The sequence below is a fragment of the Barbatula barbatula genome, assembly GCF_947034865.1.
Source record: "Barbatula barbatula genome assembly, chromosome: 23".
Taxonomy (NCBI): Eukaryota; Metazoa; Chordata; class Actinopteri; order Cypriniformes; family Nemacheilidae; genus Barbatula; species Barbatula barbatula.
In genome coordinates this window covers 136729-154228 of record NC_136786.1, presented here as the reverse complement: position 1 = coordinate 154228, position 17500 = coordinate 136729, and the positions used below count along the sequence as shown (strand labels likewise).

General features: G+C 41.9%; 3 protein-coding genes across 6 annotated transcripts in view; 2 read left to right on the top strand and 1 right to left on the bottom strand.

Annotated features, from left to right (window-relative positions):
• ahrra (aryl-hydrocarbon receptor repressor a) overlaps positions 1-7289 on the top strand; it is a 29351-nt gene extending 22062 nt beyond the window's left edge. Inside the window, exons 6-9 of one of the 2 annotated variants that reach the window (XM_079447480.1) lie at positions 4346-4476; positions 4643-4679; positions 5177-5358; positions 5441-7289. In XM_079447480.1, the coding sequence (XP_079303606.1) occupies positions 4346-4476; positions 4643-4679; positions 5177-5358; positions 5441-6368 (1278 nt within the window). In that variant the 3' untranslated portion in view covers positions 6369-7289. Of the gene's footprint in view, positions 1-4345; positions 4477-4545; positions 4680-5176; positions 5359-5440 lie in introns of both variants that reach the window. The other variant, XM_079447479.1, reaches the window with a different exon arrangement.
• A 1066-nt stretch (positions 7290-8355) lies between these two features.
• pigm (phosphatidylinositol glycan anchor biosynthesis, class M) lies at positions 8356-13615 on the bottom strand (the record flags this gene model as incomplete). Of its 2 annotated transcripts, none has more annotated exons than XM_079447481.1 (5): positions 8356-8828; positions 8900-9001; positions 9149-9407; positions 12754-13271; positions 13375-13615. In XM_079447481.1, the coding sequence occupies 5 exons, from the start codon at positions 13525-13527 to the stop codon at positions 8664-8666; spliced, it is 1197 nt and encodes a 398-aa protein (XP_079303607.1). In that variant the 3' UTR covers positions 8356-8663. The 2 variants fall into 2 exon arrangements, with proteins under 2 accessions (XP_079303607.1, XP_079303608.1); XM_079447482.1 differs by having other exon boundaries at positions 9149-9296; positions 13375-13527.
• Positions 12868-17420, top strand: snx16 (sorting nexin 16). Of its 2 annotated transcripts, none has more exons than XM_079447486.1 (8): positions 12868-13671; positions 14300-14636; positions 14842-14928; positions 15165-15313; positions 15428-15497; positions 15594-15730; positions 15801-15917; positions 16121-17331. In XM_079447486.1, exons 2-8 carry the CDS (start codon positions 14325-14327, stop codon positions 16221-16223), a joined length of 975 nt encoding a protein of 324 aa, XP_079303612.1. In that variant the 5' UTR covers positions 12868-13671; positions 14300-14324; the 3' UTR covers positions 16224-17331. The 2 variants fall into 2 exon arrangements, with proteins under 2 accessions (XP_079303612.1, XP_079303613.1); XM_079447487.1 differs by lacking the exon at positions 12868-13671 and adding an exon at positions 13767-14230 and having other exon boundaries at positions 16121-17420.
• The last annotated feature ends 80 nt before the right edge of the window (positions 17421-17500 follow it).

The window sequence follows — 17500 nt, the reverse complement described above, 5'->3', positions numbered from 1 at the left end:
AAGGGTTAGTTTGGCCAAAATTCTGTCATCATTTATTGTGTCACTCATGTGGTTGTACATTTTCAGTGGAACACAACAGAAGATATTTTGGTTTTTAAGAGAAATGTATCAGTGGTTTTGTGTTCATACAACGGAAGTCAATGGAGTTCAGTGTTGTTTGATTATCGACAGTCTTCAAAATTAGAATGGAAAATAGAATAGAGAATAATATAATGAAGTAGAATAGAATGCTTTATTGGCAAAGTATGCATAGAGTACGAGTTGCCATGTTTAGGGTGTTCGAGCAGTGCTCATCTATACACACCGAAACGACCTGTACTGTGCTGAATAGAACATAGACTAATACAACGTCAATACAGTTGCAATGAATGCCAAAAAAAGTGAAATACAGAACAGGAAAAAGCAGGGCTAGTTATACACAATGTGTTGGACAAGGAAATCATACATGGAGTGAGTACATAATGACAGAATCTTTTATTTGTCACGGTTATGGACAGAACCCAAGCGCAGGCAGACTTGATATAAATAACAAAACTTTATTGAAACAAAAGACCCACGATGGGGAAAAACATGAACAAAAACCAAGACACAAATGAAAACTAAAACTTCCCACAAGGGGGACAAAACAAATGAAGTCCTTAGAATAATAAACCAACAAAATCCACAAACTTAGAACAGGAACAAGATAATCCACGAACAGGTACAATCCAACAAGGTGACTTCAACAGGGATGATGATAACAATGAACCGACAAGAGACAGAGGGAAACTGGGGCTTGATAAAGGGAAACACTAACAAGGACTGATCACACAGGGAGAGTGGCGGCAGGTGACATGAATGAAACACTAAAGGAAAGCTAACAGGAGGATTGCACAAGGCAGGTGAGGGGAATGAAACACTAAGGGAAAGATGGACCAGGGACGGTGACAAGACTAACACTAATGGGTCGCTAACAGGGAAACAAGGGGGCGGGGCTAAAGGACGCGACACCGGAGAGAGAGCATTGCGTGACAAACCAAAACAATGCTCTTTCTCCACACAAAACACATGGGACTGACATGATCCTGCCACAAGACTCGAAAACCAAGACAAGGAGAGGCAGGATCATGACATTATTTTTGGCTGAACTGGTTATTTTAATCCTAACACAAATTTTTGGATTACGGCCCGCAATGTATAACATAATCTAACTACTTGTAACAATAATGTACCTCTTCGGTACATATCTGTAGGTAAAGGGAAAAAATATGTCAAGTTTGGGGAATGAAGATATAAAAATATTTATGAGTGAGCTGCATGCCATATAAACATCCAAATGCTGTTTTGCTTGCGCAAAATTTCACCTTATTACATGTTTGCTATAATACTTAAATAATATCCACAGTAGCTTATTTATGGGTACATTGTGATAACACTGCTATTCTAGTGTATGTTCACGCTAAGATTGTTGTATAGCCTACTGCAGGTCATGCTTACCACGTTATATTAAAATACTTACAGTATAAATATATATTTTTTAGCATTTTCTTTATTCGCCAAACTTGCATATTGTTCTCCTTTATCTACAGACATGTACTGTAGATATACTTTATTGTTAAAATTATTTACGCTGTACATTATGTTTAGTTACGCTGTACATTGTTTATTTACGCTGTACATTGTTTATTTACGCTGTACATTGTTGCGTAACTAAACATTCTGTTTAGTTACGCTGTACATTCTGTTTAGTTACGCTGTACATTCTGTTTAGTTACGCTGTACATTCTGTTTAGTTACGCTGTACATTCTGTTTAGTTACGCTGTACATTCTGTTTAGTTACGCTGTACATTCTGTTTAGTTACGCTGTACATTCTGTTTAGTTACGCTGTACATTCTGTTTAGTTACGCTGTACATTGTTTATTTACGCTTGTACATTCTGTTTAGTTACGCTGTACATTCTGTTTAGTTACGCTGTACATTGTTTATTTACGCTGTACATTGTTTAGTTACGCTGTACATTCTGTTTAGTTACGCTGTACATTCTGTTTAGTTACGCTGTACATTCTGTTTAGTTACGCTGTACATTCTGTTTAGTTACGCTGTACATTGTTTATTTACGCTTGTACATTCTGTTTAGTTACGCTGTACATTCTGTTTAGTTACGCTGTACATTCTGTTTAGTTACGCTGTACATTCTGTTTAGTTACGCTGTACATTCTGTTTAGTTACGCTGTACATTCTGTTTAGTTACGCTGTACATTGTTTAGTTACGCTGTACATTGTTTAGTTACGCTGTACATTCTGTTTAGTTACGCTGTACATTCTGTTTAGTTACGCTGTACATTCTGTTTAGTTACGCTGTACATTGTTTAGTTACGCTTGTACATTCTGTTTAGTTACGCTGTACATTCTGTTTAGTTACGCTGTACATTCTGTTTAGTTACGCTGTACATTCTGTTTAGTTACGCTGTACATTCTGTTTAGTTACGCTGTACATTGTTTATTTACGCTGTACATTGTTTAGTTACGCTGTACATTCTGTTTAGTTACGCTGTACATTCTGTTTAGTTACGCTGTACATTCTGTTTAGTTACGCTTGTACATTCTGTTTAGTTACGCTGTACATTCTGTTTAGTAACACTGTACATTCTGTTTAGTTACGCGCTGTACATTCTGTTTAGTTACGCGCTTTACATTCTGTTTAGTTACGCGCTTTACATTCTGTTTAGTTACGCGCTTTACATTCTGTTTAGTAACGCTGTACATTCTGTTTAGTAACGCTGTACATTCTGTTTAGTTACGCGCTTTACATTCTGTTTAGTTACGCTGTACATTCTGTTTAGTAACGCTGTACATTCTGTTTAGTTACGCGCTTTACATTCTGTTTAGTTACGCGCTTTACATTCTGTTTAGTTATGCTGTACATTCTGTTTAGTTACACTGTACATTATTTTTAGTTACTCTGTACATTCTGTTCAGTTACGCGCTGTACATTCTGTTTAGTTACGCTGTACATTGTTTAGTTACGCTGTACATTGTTTAGTTACGCTGTACATTGTTTAGTTACGCTGTACATTCTGTTTAGTTACGCTGTACATTCTGTTTAGTTACACTGTACATTCTGTTTAGTTACGCTGTACATTCTGTTTAGTTACGCGCTTTACATTCTGTTTAGTTACGCGCTTTACATTCTGTTTAGTTACGCGCTTTACATTCTGTTTAGTTACGCTGTACATTCTGTTTAGTAACGCTGTACATTCTGTTTAGTTACGCTGTACATTCTGTTTAGTTACGCGCTTTACATTCTGTTTAGTTACGCGCTTTACATTCTGTTTAGTTATGCTGTACATTCTGTTTAGTTACACTGTACAATATTTTTAGTTACTCTGTACATTCTGTTCAGTTATGCGCTGTACATTCTGTTTAGTTACGCTGTACATTGTTTAGTTACGCTGTACATTCTGTTTAGTTACGCTGTACATTCTGTTTAGTTACGCTGTACATTCTGTTTAGTTACGCTGTACATTGTTTAGTTACGCTGTACATTCTGTTTAGTTACGCTGTACATTCTGTTTAGTAACGCTGTACATTCTGTTTAGTTACGCTGTACATTCTGTTCAGTTACGCTGTACATTCTGTTCAGTTACGCTGTACATTCTGTTCAGTTACGCTGTACATTCTGTTCAGTTACGCTGTACATTCTGTTCAGTTACGCTGTACATTCTGTTCAGTTACGCTGTACATTCTGTTCAGTTACGCTGTACATTCTGTTCAGTTACGCTGTACATTCTGTTCAGTTACGCTGTACATTCTGTTCAGTTACGCTGTACATTCTGTTCAGTTACGCTGTACATTCTGTTCAGTTACGCTGTACATTCTGTTCTGTTACGCTGTACATTCTGTTTTGTTACGCTGTACATTCTGTTTTGTTACGCTGTACATTCTGTTCAGTAACGCTGTAGATTCTGTTCAGTTACGCTGTACATTCTGTTCAGTTACGCTGTACATTCTGTTTTGTTTCGCTGTACATTCTGTTCAGTTACGCTGTACATTCTGTTCAGTTACGCTGTACATTCTGTTCAGTTACGCTGTACATTCTGTTCAGTTACGCTGTACATTCTGTTTTGTTACGCTGTACATTCTGTTTTGTTATGCTGTACATTGCGGCCGTAATCAAAAGCGTTACCGACTTTTGTTCATTTCTCTAACCGACATCCTAAAATTGTGTGCAGGAGAACTAAAAAACATCTTCATATATCTGTGTACTAGACACTCCAGAATGTGATAAGAGCCGGACTCCGTCCCTCAGATCAGAGGTCGTAAAATTGAAATGATCATTGAATGTGATGTGTGTTTGTAATAAGACAGATGTGATGCATCAGAACGTCTTTGACTACATTCACGTCGATGACCGACAGGAGTTCAGACGACAGCTGCATTGGGCCATGAACCCTGAGCAGCATTCATCCTCCGTCACAGGTGCCACATTATTCACGCCACATGCACGTTTCAATATCACGTGCAGAAGAATATTTGACTCAGATTGCTTGTGTCTGCTTTGTAGGTGAAGATATTGTGGTGAGCAGATTGTTTCTGTCTGAAGAGAGCGCTGGCATTCCTTCCGAGTTCTCTTGCTTCCTTAATCGATGTTTTATCCTCAGGGTTCGCTGTTTACTGGACAGCACATCTGGATTTCGGGTAAGTCTGTAGGCCACCATCACAGTTTAGCAAATGACTTGGAAATGTGAGTTTACAAAGATCTGATCAAAGAACAAATATTCCTTTCATTCTTTTTGAATTCGATTCCAGACCTTCATAACTCCCATTAATGGATTTCACACGACAGACTTTCGAGTGTGACGATTTTTGACTACAGACATTTTTAATGTTCACAAGAGTCTGTAGGTGAATCAGATCATTGGTTTGTTTTGATTTGACACCTGCTCCCAAAATCTTTTTATGATAACCCTGTTGAAAAGAAACAGCATATGCTGGTAGGTAGGTTTTAAAGCATGGTAGCTGGTTTGTGCTGGTCTTGACCTCATGCTTCAAAACCTACCTAACCAGCATATGCTGTTTTTTCAACAGGAAAATAATAAAATATAATTTTTAGTAATGAATGACATGACAAGCAAGTGAAAATACAGTAGAGATATCACGAAATATGTATTCGTGACGATCATTTGTGTTTGTAGACGATGCAGTTTCAGGGCCGACTGAAGTTTCTTCACGGTCAAAGGAAAAAGACGGCGTCAGGAGTCGTTCGGCCGCCTCAGTTAGCCTTGTTCTGCGTCGCCGTTCCTCTTCTTCTGCCCTCCATGGCCGTGATGAAGGGCAAACACAAGAACCCCCCTGTTCTTACGCCGTTAGATCACAAGTGAGGTTTTTTGCTCAGGCTGATGTGTTTGTGTGTCAATCAGATATGTCAGACGCTCACATCATCTGTTTTTCTCCTGTAGTGAGAGATGTGATCATCTCAGACGACATTTAGCGGGGAGCAATGGAACTGAGCCCATCGGTCCGATACGGCCACATGAGTCCTGGACGCCGCTCTCCAAAGACAACGTTCACTACAGTCAGGATGAGCCCTTGAACTTCTGCAAGTCTGCACTGAGCAAGCAGAAGTATACAAACCTTGAGGGCACGTGGCCCTTGAGAGGGTCCGATCACGCGGTCCACCCGCTGGCCGCAGGCCGGCCGAGCAAACATGGGCACTACGGAAAACCGTATCGATCGTCTCCCGAATGTTGCGGTAACAGGGCAGATGCGTTCCTTCCACAGAGGTACGTCAGTGGTGGTTCACAGCGCGGCAAGGCCGACGGTTACGTCAAGAATGACAACTTCTGTTACGAAGGTCACATCGAGGGCTACGACCCGCACGGCATGAGCGAGCTACCCATAAAGGTGGAGCAGGACTCGGACACCGAAAACGGCTGCGATTACTACGGACGCCCGTGGGGAGATCATGCGTGCTACGTGAACAGCTACGCCGCAGCGCAGATGAAAGCAGAGAGTGGATACTCCGAGCAGTATTCACCCTGCCAAAGGTCAAAGGTCAGTCACGGCCACATGTACAGCAGCCACTGTCCAAACACTTACGAGGGAACAGCTCGACCTCTCAGGTGCGTCCTGAACAAAGAAACAGCAGATTGGAGTCCTCAGAGAGTGAATCCTCCAGAGTCGCACTGTGGCGCTGCAGACTCTTACGTCGACTACAAACACTATGGGCAGCATCAATACAAGACAGACTATGAGCTTAAAGGGCTTCAGTGCATCAAACAAGAGCCGGTGGATTCTCCGCCCTGGCACGAGCAGGCGGCCGCGCACACCAACTCTGTGATGAACGGCGGCCAGCAGAAGATCCAGCCGTATGTGTTCATGCAGTGATGCTCTCATTCTCATTTTCCTCAAGAAATCTCTGCAGACGTTGTTTGCTCTCTAGCAATATTTAGCATCTCACTTAGACCCCAAGAATGTCTTTTACAAAGTTCTCTGAATGTTGAGATGTGCTTTTGACGCCTTTTGATTGGGTTCTTAAACTTCGTTTTTTTAATGAGATGATCTTTTTTTCAGTGTCTTACTATTCATGAACTAATGACATAACACATGAGCAGGTAATTGCACAGATAAAAATAAACTAACAAATTACGATTGATGAAATAAATAGGATTTCACATTCATCTGAAAATTTACACTTACATTTACAAAGATTTGATTGAAGATTTGGGTACGTTGTGATAATCTGTGTTTGATTTAACGATTATATCAACGATTGTTTAATCCGTATCTGAAGGCGTGAAAACTGAAGGATTTATTTTGAAAATATGTTTGGGTAGTTTAAATGATTTGACCAACAAATATTCTCATGTAATAGAAATGTAGCCAAAAAGTGGAAACTATCATTTTGACTAAGATTTAATCATAACTTAATACATTAGATATGTTTAAGCATCAATAAGGATGACAAACATGTCATTTGTTTTTTAGTAAACTACCGTTTCAAAAACAACAATTATGTCAATAACTTGCACTACTTGAACAACTGGAAATAAAGTCTGCCGAGACTCATGTATGTCATTCACAGCAGTGAACGGTCATTCCTCGTTTGCAAATGAACCTTTTTAATCAGTTCAACATTTTGTATTTAACAGCAAATATATAAAGAGCTTTGCACTATTTCCAGAAGGACTTTTAACGTTACACAAATATTAACAGACGGTAGAAGAATGTTTTAACCAAAGTAAAAGCAGCAATCAAGTGTGTTTTTCTGTCATCTTTATTACGAAATAAATCCTTATTGTACATTACAAACAACAGTCCACTTCGTCCTTGTTTTGATGTCAAAGATTTGTTTCATCTTACTGGAAATGTCCATCAACACACTGCAACTACACCGATGTGTAGAAATATTGTCACTCATTGAGTGTTTACGAGTTGATGCAACTCATTCAACTATTATTATAGTATAATGCAATGTATGTCGGTTAAAAGTGTATGCTAAATGCATAAATAAATGCACATATGCAAACATTAACCCAACCAACCATAAGCTGCAATCCTAACTAAACATATCTCTGTAGTCTAAATAAACATAAATCAGCTATTGAACAATGACAAGCTTAGTATAATGATTTATGACAGCAGTATGTCAATCAATCTGCAATTTTAGGTTTCAAACAAAAGGTGATGTCATTATGGCAAAGGTAAACGCCGAGGTAAGATGCTATTTCATGCATTCTGACATCTTTACAGTGTTAAACGGGTCGTCTTCTCAAGCTTAACATGATCAACTTGTCAAAAAACGAGTTGAACATATGATATAGTTTTTCTGTGCTCGATTCACTCCGCCAGGTTTTGGAAAGTTAATTTCGAACATGGCTTCCTGTTTAAGAGTCCCTTATTGGACAATTCTCTCTGAAAATCACACCCACACCCAGTGAAAGAGCCGCCCGCTTCACTCGGCCGACGGACGTACAGTTGTTTGTTTGTTCAGTACATCTAACGTGATGGATGTTATGGGTGGATATAACGCCGGTTTGAAACAGCTAGATGGCGCGGCCGTCCCAGCGTTAGAAGATGCCGGTCATGAACTGCACGCAGTAAGTCAAACTGAGTCACATGTTTGTGTTTTGTAGGCAATCAGTGCGTATGTGCGTAATGTAAACAACATGAACTTATAGTGCATCAACAGTTATGCAGAGATGATGTATTGTGCGCTCGTGCTGTAGTTCTGCACTCCCTGCCCGTCTCCAGGCATTATTCCGGAAATAATGGTACAGCTGTATCTCTCTTTTATAAATGTGATGAAACTAAACACTCTTCCAAGATGCAACACTACTGTATAGGTACTCAAGATTAATATGAGATCGGCAGAAACTGAGATGGCAGCTTTAATATAGTACAGAATAATTTAAAACATGTATAATGATATAAAATATATATATTCTAATGAAAAGTGCCCATTCATAATCACCACTGAAACCATCATTCACCCAACAAACACGAGATGATGATGATGAGTGGGGTCATTGAGCTCACTTTAACCGTCTGTGAGCGACATCTGCTGCTCTTCTGAGGCATCAACACAAACCACCACAACATTTATGCCATCACTGTACGCTTCACATCACGTGTATTCTTTACCAGACATGCTGAATACACACAATCATTGTTCTGACACTGTCAGTTGGTTTTCTTTTGCTGCACGTCTACAGGTCTGTAATGGGAGACGATCTGAGCCAGAATGAGAGAGTTGATAAGGAGAAACATCAGACCAGCGATCCAAACGAGAGCGAAGGTGTTCCAGCCCTCGAACTCCAAATAATATGCTGGAGCCAACCACAGAGCCTAAACACACAGAAACATCTCAGTTCAGAGGGACAGAAATCTAGAAAAAGACCTTAAGGGGGGCCGCTCACCTGTCCCACAAACCACAAGAGCAGAAGTCCGAAGCCTCGTCTCACGCTGACAGTCAAACGCGGCAAAACCAGCGGCAGCAAACACAGATACCACAGAAAATACTGAGGAGAGAAATCCAGAGACAATCTGAACACCATCCTCCACCATGACTTCAAGCCGTTTATCAGCAGCCCTACCTAGCGTATTGTTAAATGCGATTCAGAAACCCTCAGCAAACCTCCAGCTGCAGACGTCATGCCTAACCTTACCTGTGATGTGCACACTTTGTTGAAGCTGACAAACACTGCGGTGTGAATGAAACAGCAGAAGGGAAGATCCGAGTGAAACATCAGCGACGACACGAGCAGCAGCAGCAGCTGCGGCAGGAAACACAGCAGCGCCAGACAGTCGCTCCAGCTGCGCTCGGACGTCACGTACAACATGTAGAAATACGGAGAGAAGTTATGACGTGTGTCTCTGCGGGTCACGTGGTACAGATACGACTCGTGCACGAAATCCCAACCGTAACTGCAAAGAGAAAAAATATTGAGAGTGAATAGAGGTTTCTCTTAAAATCATTCATAGTTGTAAATGACAAACTCTCCAGATATAATAGGAGTATTTCACCAATTGATCTTTTTGTCAAAAGTATGAAGAAACAATTATTCATTTATTTTGGGATTGTGCGTATTTGATTTATCAAACTTTGTTAGTTAAAATGATCTTTTAGATTTTTCTTTGTCAAAAATGATGATTTTTTTGTGATTCCATGAAGGTAGAGCCTTTAATAAAAAGTTTATAATTACCTTGAATTACTTTTTCTTGCCAAGTTTTATATTCACAAATGTAAATCTTTGAAGAAAACAAATTTTTTCTGTTTTTGAAAGATCTTGATGTATATTTCAAATCCATAAGAAACTTGTGGTGTAGTACTGACGATATGGTACAGTGTGTATGTTTTTGTGAATATATAATTGTATTTGATTTTTTACTTTCTTTTATAATTGTATGCAACCCATCTTGTTTGTTGTCAATGTATGTTTACATTTCTCATTTGTCTTGTTGCATTAATCAAAATAAAAACAAGTTTTGCGAGTGAATGAATGTTAATCGATTTCGAGAAAAGCTGTGACCGGACCCGTCACAGTGATATTGTGCAGTTTAGTGACCCGTCACAGTGATATTGTGCAGTTTAGCGACCCGTCACAGTGATATTGTGCAGTTTAGTGACCCGTCACAGTGATATTGTGCAGTTTAGCGACCCGTCACAGTGATATTGTGCAGTTTAGTGACCCGTCACAGTGATATTGTGCAGTTTAGTGACCCGTCACAGTGATATTGTGCAGTTTAGTGACCCGTCACAGTGATATTGTGCAGTTTAGTGACCCGTCACAGTGATATTGTGCAGTTTAGCGACCCGTCACAGTGATATTGTGCAGTTTAGTGACCCATCACAGTGATATTGTGCAGTTTAGTGACCCGTCACAGTGATATTGTGCAGTTTAGTGACCCGTCACAGTGATATTGTGCAGTTTAGTGACCCGTCACAGTGATATTGTGCAGTTTAGTGACCCGTCACAGTGATATTGTGCAGTTTAGTGACCCGTCACAGTGATATTGTGCAGTTTAGTGACCCGTCACAGTGATATTGTGCAGTTTAGTGACCCGTCACAGTGATATTGTGCAGTTTAGTGACCCGTCACAGTGATATTGTGCAGTTTAGTGACCCGTCACAGTGATATTGTGCAGTTTAGTGACCCGTCACAGTGATATTGTGCAGTTTAGCGACCCGTCACAGTGATATTGTGCAGTTTAGTGACCCGTCACAGTGATATTGTGCAGTTTAGTGACCCGTCACAGTGATATTGTGCAGTTTAGTGACCCGTCACAGTGATATTGTGCAGTTTAGTGACCCGTCACAGTGATATTGTGCAGTTTAGCGACCCGTCACAGTGATATTGTGCAGTTTAGCGACCCGTCACAGTGATATTGTGCAGTTTAGCGACCCGTCACAGTGATATTGTGCAGTTTAGTGACCCGTCACAGTGATATTGTGCAGTTTAGTGACCCGTCACAGTGATATTGTGCAGTTTAGCGACCCGTCACAGTGATATTGTGCAGTTTAGTGACCCGTCACAGTGATATTGTGCAGTTTAGCGACCCGTCACAGTGATATTGTGCAGTTTAGCGACCCGTCACAGTGATATTGTGCAGTTTAGTGACCCGTCACAGTGATATTGTGCAGTTTAGTGACCCGTCACAGTGATATTGTGCAGTTTAGTGACCCGTCACAGTGATATTGTGCAGTTTAGTGACCCGTCACAGTGATATTGTGCAGTTTAGTGACCCGTCACAGTGATATTGTGCAGTTTAGTGACCCGTCACAGTGATATTGTGCAGTTTAGCGACCCGTCACAGTGATATTGTGCAGTTTAGCGACCCGTCACAGTGATATTGTGCAGTTTAGTGACCCGTCACAGTGATATTGTGCAGTTTAGTGACCCGTCACAGTGATATTGTGCAGTTTAGCGACCCGTCACAGTGATATTGTGCAGTTTAGTGACCCGTCACAGTGATATTGTGCAGTTTAGCGACCCGTCACAGTGATATTGTGCAGTTTAGCGACCCGTCACAGTGATATTGTGCAGTTTAGTGACCCGTCACAGTGATATTGTGCAGTTTAGTGACCCGTCACAGTGATATTGTGCAGTTTAGTGACCCGTCACAGTGATATTGTGCAGTTTAGTGACCCGTCACAGTGATATTGTGCAGTTTAGTGACCCGTCACAGTGATATTGTGCAGTTTAGCGACCCGTCACAGTGATATTGTGCAGTTAAGTGACCCGTCGCAGTGATATTGTGCAGTTTAGCGACCCGTCGCAGTGATATTGTGCAGTTTAGCGACCCGTCGCAGTGATATTGTGCAGTTTAGTGACCCGTCACAGTGATATTGTGCAGTTTAGTGACCCGTCACAGTGATATTGTGCAGTTTAGTGACCCGTCACAGTGATATTGTGCAGTTTAGTGACCCGTCACAGTGATATTGTGCAGTTTAGCGACCCGTCACAGTGATATTGTGCAGTTTAGTGACCCGTCACAGTGATATTGTGCAGTTTAGCGACCCGTCACAGTGATATTGTGCAGTTTAGTGACCCGTCACAGTGATATTGTGCAGTTTAGTGACCCGTCACAGTGATATTGTGCAGTTTAGTGACCCGTCACAGTGATATTGTGCAGTTTAGTGACCCGTCACAGTGATATTGTGCAGTTTAGTGACCCGTCACAGTGATATTGTGCAGTTTAGTGACCCGTCACAGTGATATTGTGCAGTTTAGCGACCCGTCACAGTGATATTGTGCAGTTTAGCGACCCGTCACAGTGATATTGTGCAGTTTAGCGACCCGTCACAGTGATATTGTGCAGTGTGCAGCCCATATATTTGTATATTTTGTTGGTAAATGCAGAACAACACTTTACTAAACACCTTTTTTCCTTTATCAAGACCAACCAGTTAATGATAAACACAAGATCAATATATATATATATATATGCTATTTAAAGCAAATCGTTTAGACTCAATACTAATAACAATCACGTGCAGCGAATCTTATTGAAGAAAAACGCGAATGTGAGGCAGAGGGGGAATAAAGTAAACAAACAAGTAAATAAAAGCTGTTTGTTTACATCTGTCTGAGGCATTTTAACAGCGAGAGATGCGTGACGCGACGCTATTCATCTATCATTGTGACGGTCACTAAAGTGCACAATGTTACTGGTCGCGAGGCAGGAGTAACAGGTCCACCCGTCACGGAAAGATTTGAGTCCTACTGTCGGTTTCTCACCGTGTGTTTGTTTGTTTGTTTGAGTCTCTTACATGTTGTAGAAAGTCACATTCAGAGCGAAGAACACTGATCCAGAAACAGCCGCAAACACGAGCAAATCGCCGTTGAAACACGCGAGAACGTTGCGCGCGAGTCCGCGCTCCCGCGACGTGGGTTTCCGCAGAGACAGAGCGATGGGCAGCGCGTAAGTGACCGGGTAGATCTTCATGTGGACGGATAAGCCGAACAGAAGAGCGGCGGACGGCAGTCTCTTGCACTCCAGACACAAGAGCGCGGACAGAACCAGAACCGCCAGCAGAGACTCTGCGTTTCCACGCGTGGACACACCGATCGGCAGCGGGTTAAACAGCCACAGGCCGCAGTAAACCCACGAGGAGCTCCGGGACACTCCGCGAACACACGACAGTCTGAAGATGAGCAGTCCACACAGAACATCACAGCCCACGAACAGAAGCTTCCCGAAGTAAGAGCTCACGAGGATGTTTGGGGTCAGAATGAGGGCCAGCAGCGGCGTGTAGCGGAACGTGGATCTGTTGTATGGACTCTCACCCTGAACAAAACACAGAGAAGTGCTTTAACGCTACATCCGGTTAGATTGAATAACATCCGTGACTGTGAAAAACAAGATTCGGGTCTGAGTCGAGTTATCTCACCTGCGTGATGAATCTCGAGGCATCAGTGAACACGTGATAATCCACGTCAGTGTATTTCACCTGCAGATTGTGATCCTGATAAACACCGAAACACAACAACATTAACCGGACCAGAACCGCCGCGCTGAACACCACACAGCCGTGAACATCCATCACAACCCACTGGAGAGAGAAAACACGAGAGGAACTCCTTCACTGGCGCTTCCGCCATATTCCGCCATCACGTGACTCACTGTCCGTCACCCACAAGCTCCATCTACGATACACTAAACACCGCGGTGTAATACCGTTTAATAGGTTGGTTTTATTGCATTTGTTTGATTTAATTTGCGGAATAATCACATTTGCTAATGGATTTTTCTTGCATTGTTTTCTTTATTTTTTTCCAGCAGATGACGCTAGTGAGTCGTTAGTTGTTGTGCAATGACATTTCAGTACTTTATCTTAAACTATCATATAAATGGCGCTGTTTTAGTCTCACAAACGCGCCGTGACAGAATCATGTTCTTTACGAGTTTCTCTTTTAATTTTTTATTGTTGCTTCACACATAATTATGCAAATATAGTACAAAGAATGATATCTCTTAGTATATTACATCACATTCACGAATCGCGACGTAACTGTCCAGAGTAAACTTCAACTATCATCGACACATTCCACGAGTTTCTCTTTTTCTAACGTCGTTTCCGCACGTGATGACGTTTATCCGGCTGCGAGTGACACGCCACGCCACGGGCGGGTGGACGAGTAACATTCAGGCTGTACAGATGAACTCAGACTAGTTGAAATACTAATGGACTCCCGTGAATTCAGCGGTTGTGTTAATGACGCTTAACGTCTGAAAGTTTTCATATTGTGAGTATTAGAGTCGTGCGTGTGCGTGGAGGAGAGAGAGATGAACTGATGTTCGTGTTTTTCTCTCAGGTTGTGTGTGTGTGTTCGCGGGGCGATGGCCACACCGTTTGTTCCCGTGCCCGTGCCCGTAGACAGAGCTCGCCGGCAGGACGGGAAACCCGGGAGGCCGCAGAGAGCGTCATCGGCGTGCAGCGAGTCGAGCTCAGGCCGCAGGAGAGCCGCAGCGGCGCCGTGTCAGAGCCCCATCACCCGCGCCAGACTCAACGCCACCGAACGATCGGTGGAATATTCCAGCTTCTCTCGTCCGGACAGCCCGCCAGAAACCCCCGGGCCGAGCTGGGAGGAGCGGCCCCTCACGCCCACCGTGCTGGGCTACGAGGTGATGGAGGAGCGGGCTAAATTCACCGTGAGTGCTCATTGACAGATGACAGACACTGTCAGAAGTGGTCAAGGTGTGTCGTCATCACGTCAAGGCGTCAGAGCCAGAACACAACGAGTAACGAACGGTTCCTAAATGTGACCTAGACGATGATACCGTATCCTCTTCTCCATCACGTCCAGCAGGTTGTCATGGTAACAACACTACGTTGACTATCTCTTGTGACTTGCAGGTCTATAAAGTTCTGGTGAAGAAAAGTCCAGAGGAGAGCTGGGTCGTCTTCAGACGCTACACTGACTTCTCAAGACTCAATGACAAGGTCAGTATTACGATTGTTGAGTTATAACAGGAGTAATAAAAAACGTCAATACAATTGTTCTACGGGGACACAAGAACCAATGATGCAGTCTGGCAAAAATAGCTCAATGTTTTCATTTATTTGTACTTGAACTAAAATGATCAAATACAGTTGGATGCCTCTGGAGTCCAGTCAGGGATTGTTTTCAGTCCTGGAAATGTTGTGATGTATGAACGTGGTGCTGTCTGTGTGTTTAGCTCAAGGAGATGTTTCCTGGATTCAGACTGTCTCTACCTCCGAAGCGCTGGTTTAAAGATAACTACGACACTGAGTTCTTGGAGGACAGACAGCTGGGCCTTCAGGCCTTCCTGCAGAACCTTGTGGCCCATAAAGACATCGCCAACTGGTGAGCTGCTGGGAGTTCTGAATGATTCGTCTGATGTTGTGGGGTTTACTCTGACGTGTACCTCAGATGCACTGTCAGCCAAACACGTACCATTAAAGGAATGTTTCTTATTAGCGTTGCAGTTCGGGAGTTCTTGTGTCTTGATGATCCGCCCGGCCCGTTCGACAGTCTGGAGGAGAGTCGGGTGAGACTTTTACATCATGCTTTGTGATTTAGATCCAGTGAGGTAAAGAAGGGCACTATAAACACCACACTGTCTGTCTGTCTGTCTGTCTGTCAGGCATTCTGCGAGACACTGGAGGAGTGCAATTACCGACTTCAAAAGGAACTTGTGGAGAAACAGAGAGAAATCGACTGCTTGAAAACATCACTGGAGGAGAAAGAGCTCCACATTCAGATACTTGAGAAAAGAATCAGGTAAAACTTCACCTTTTCATTGTGTTTATATGACGCTGTGTGACGCTCTCGGTCATGTGTGTGTGTTCAGCGGTGAGGTTCTCACTCCAGACAGTCTGCAGTGCGCGTCCGCTCCAGGCAGTGACGGTAGTGTGGACGTGGAGTCTTCTGCGGTCGAGGCCGACCAGGAGCTGCCTGATGAGAACGAGTGAGTCCTCACATCTCATATTCAGTTTGCTCTTGATTTTTCATGAAACATGGTTTGAATATCTGTGTTTAGTCTAGATTTGATTGAGATGACAGGAGACTTTCATCTCTCATCCGGTGTCAGCCATGTTTTTCTGTGCGTGTGACCAAGTGACTAGTGAGTTTATATATATTTTGCGTCTCTCTCTCTCTCTCTCTCTGTAGTTGTGCCCTTCAGTCGGGTCAGAGCTCTGCTGTGTGTTGGTGCGGTCCGCCAGTCAGCTCTGGTTCTCCTCCTGTCATTCAGGTCACTCCTCTAGAACACTGACCCATAAAAAGAATTCTCAGTGTTCATCTTCTCTGAACATTAGAGAGGAGACAGAGCGTCTGATGTTTGATCTCACCCAAAGACTGATGCTTCACCCAAAGCCATGAAAACAAACCCACTTACTGAACTACAGGAACCAGAATTATTTGTCGTTGACAATCTAATGACACTACAACCATAAGGCTTTAGCTGTCTCTGTCTGTTGTGCTCAGGGTCATTTGTGTTAGAAATGTGTTCGTTGTTTGTTTTAGGTGTAAATGTGACATGTGCATGTGTCTTGGATCTTTATATGATTTGGTATCACTAATGGTGTTTGTTTTTCACAATGAATTCTTTTGTACATTTGAGATTTGATGACATCACTCTACAGATCACATGACTACCTTCTGCACTTACTTCATTCAAAATGACACTCCTGTGTTAAGATGACATCATCTGTCCTATATCATCATCATCGTCCAGAGGCTGCTCGCATGACGGATACATTTCATCGTCGATGTGATTGTTAACGTAACACTCATGTATGCAGTCTGTAACTGTGCCGGGGCACACGATGCACTTTATGTTCCTGAAGGATTATAGGATAGATACTTCTACACAACTTAATGAAATCATGTTTGAATACCACGCTAAAGCTTCATGAGAAGCGATGTGCCTTTCTACAGACATCTGTGTGTGTGAATTTTACGGCCCTGATAAAATGGTGCCTTGCATCTGTAACTACAGAATTTTATTTATTTAAATAACAGAAATATTACATTTAGTTTCAGTTGATCTTTTGCGTATTGTTTTGTAAATGATTGCGTTAAAATGAATCCAGGGGTAAGTAGAGGAGTTCTTGGCAGAGAAAGCCGTTAATAAATCATAATTCAATCTCGTCACATTTATCTGAGTTTAACATGATCTTTTATTTTGTTCTGAACGTTACAATGACTGTTATGCAAATATGCTTGTGGATTGTAGATTGGCTGACTGCTGTCAAATATTTTCATTGGAACTAATAATATTCAATTATGTATGTAGTTTAATAGACTGTATACAATTAATATCGGACATTATTGTCTGTTTGCCGAACTTTGTAAAATAAACTTTTGTTACAAGATTATACAAATGTGAGTCACTTTACTGTGCAACATAAATCTATGCCTGCATAATATACTCACATTATACACTTTTACTGTATAAGTCAAGTCAACTTTATTTGTATAGCGCATTTTACAATTATCATTGTTACAAGAAAACGTATTGACTATAAGCAAAACATATAAGGTTAAACA

Coding starts and splice junctions, on each gene's coding strand:
- snx16 (XM_079447487.1), top strand. CDS start 14,325: ATGGCCACACCGTTTGTTCCCGTGCCCGTGCCCGTAGACAGAGCTCGC. Junction 14,637..14,841: donor AGGAGCGGGCTAAATTCACC/GTGAGTGCTCAT, acceptor TGTGACTTGCAG/GTCTATAAAGTTCTGGTGAA. Junction 15,498..15,593: donor ACAGTCTGGAGGAGAGTCGG/GTGAGACTTTTA, acceptor TCTGTCTGTCAG/GCATTCTGCGAGACACTGGA.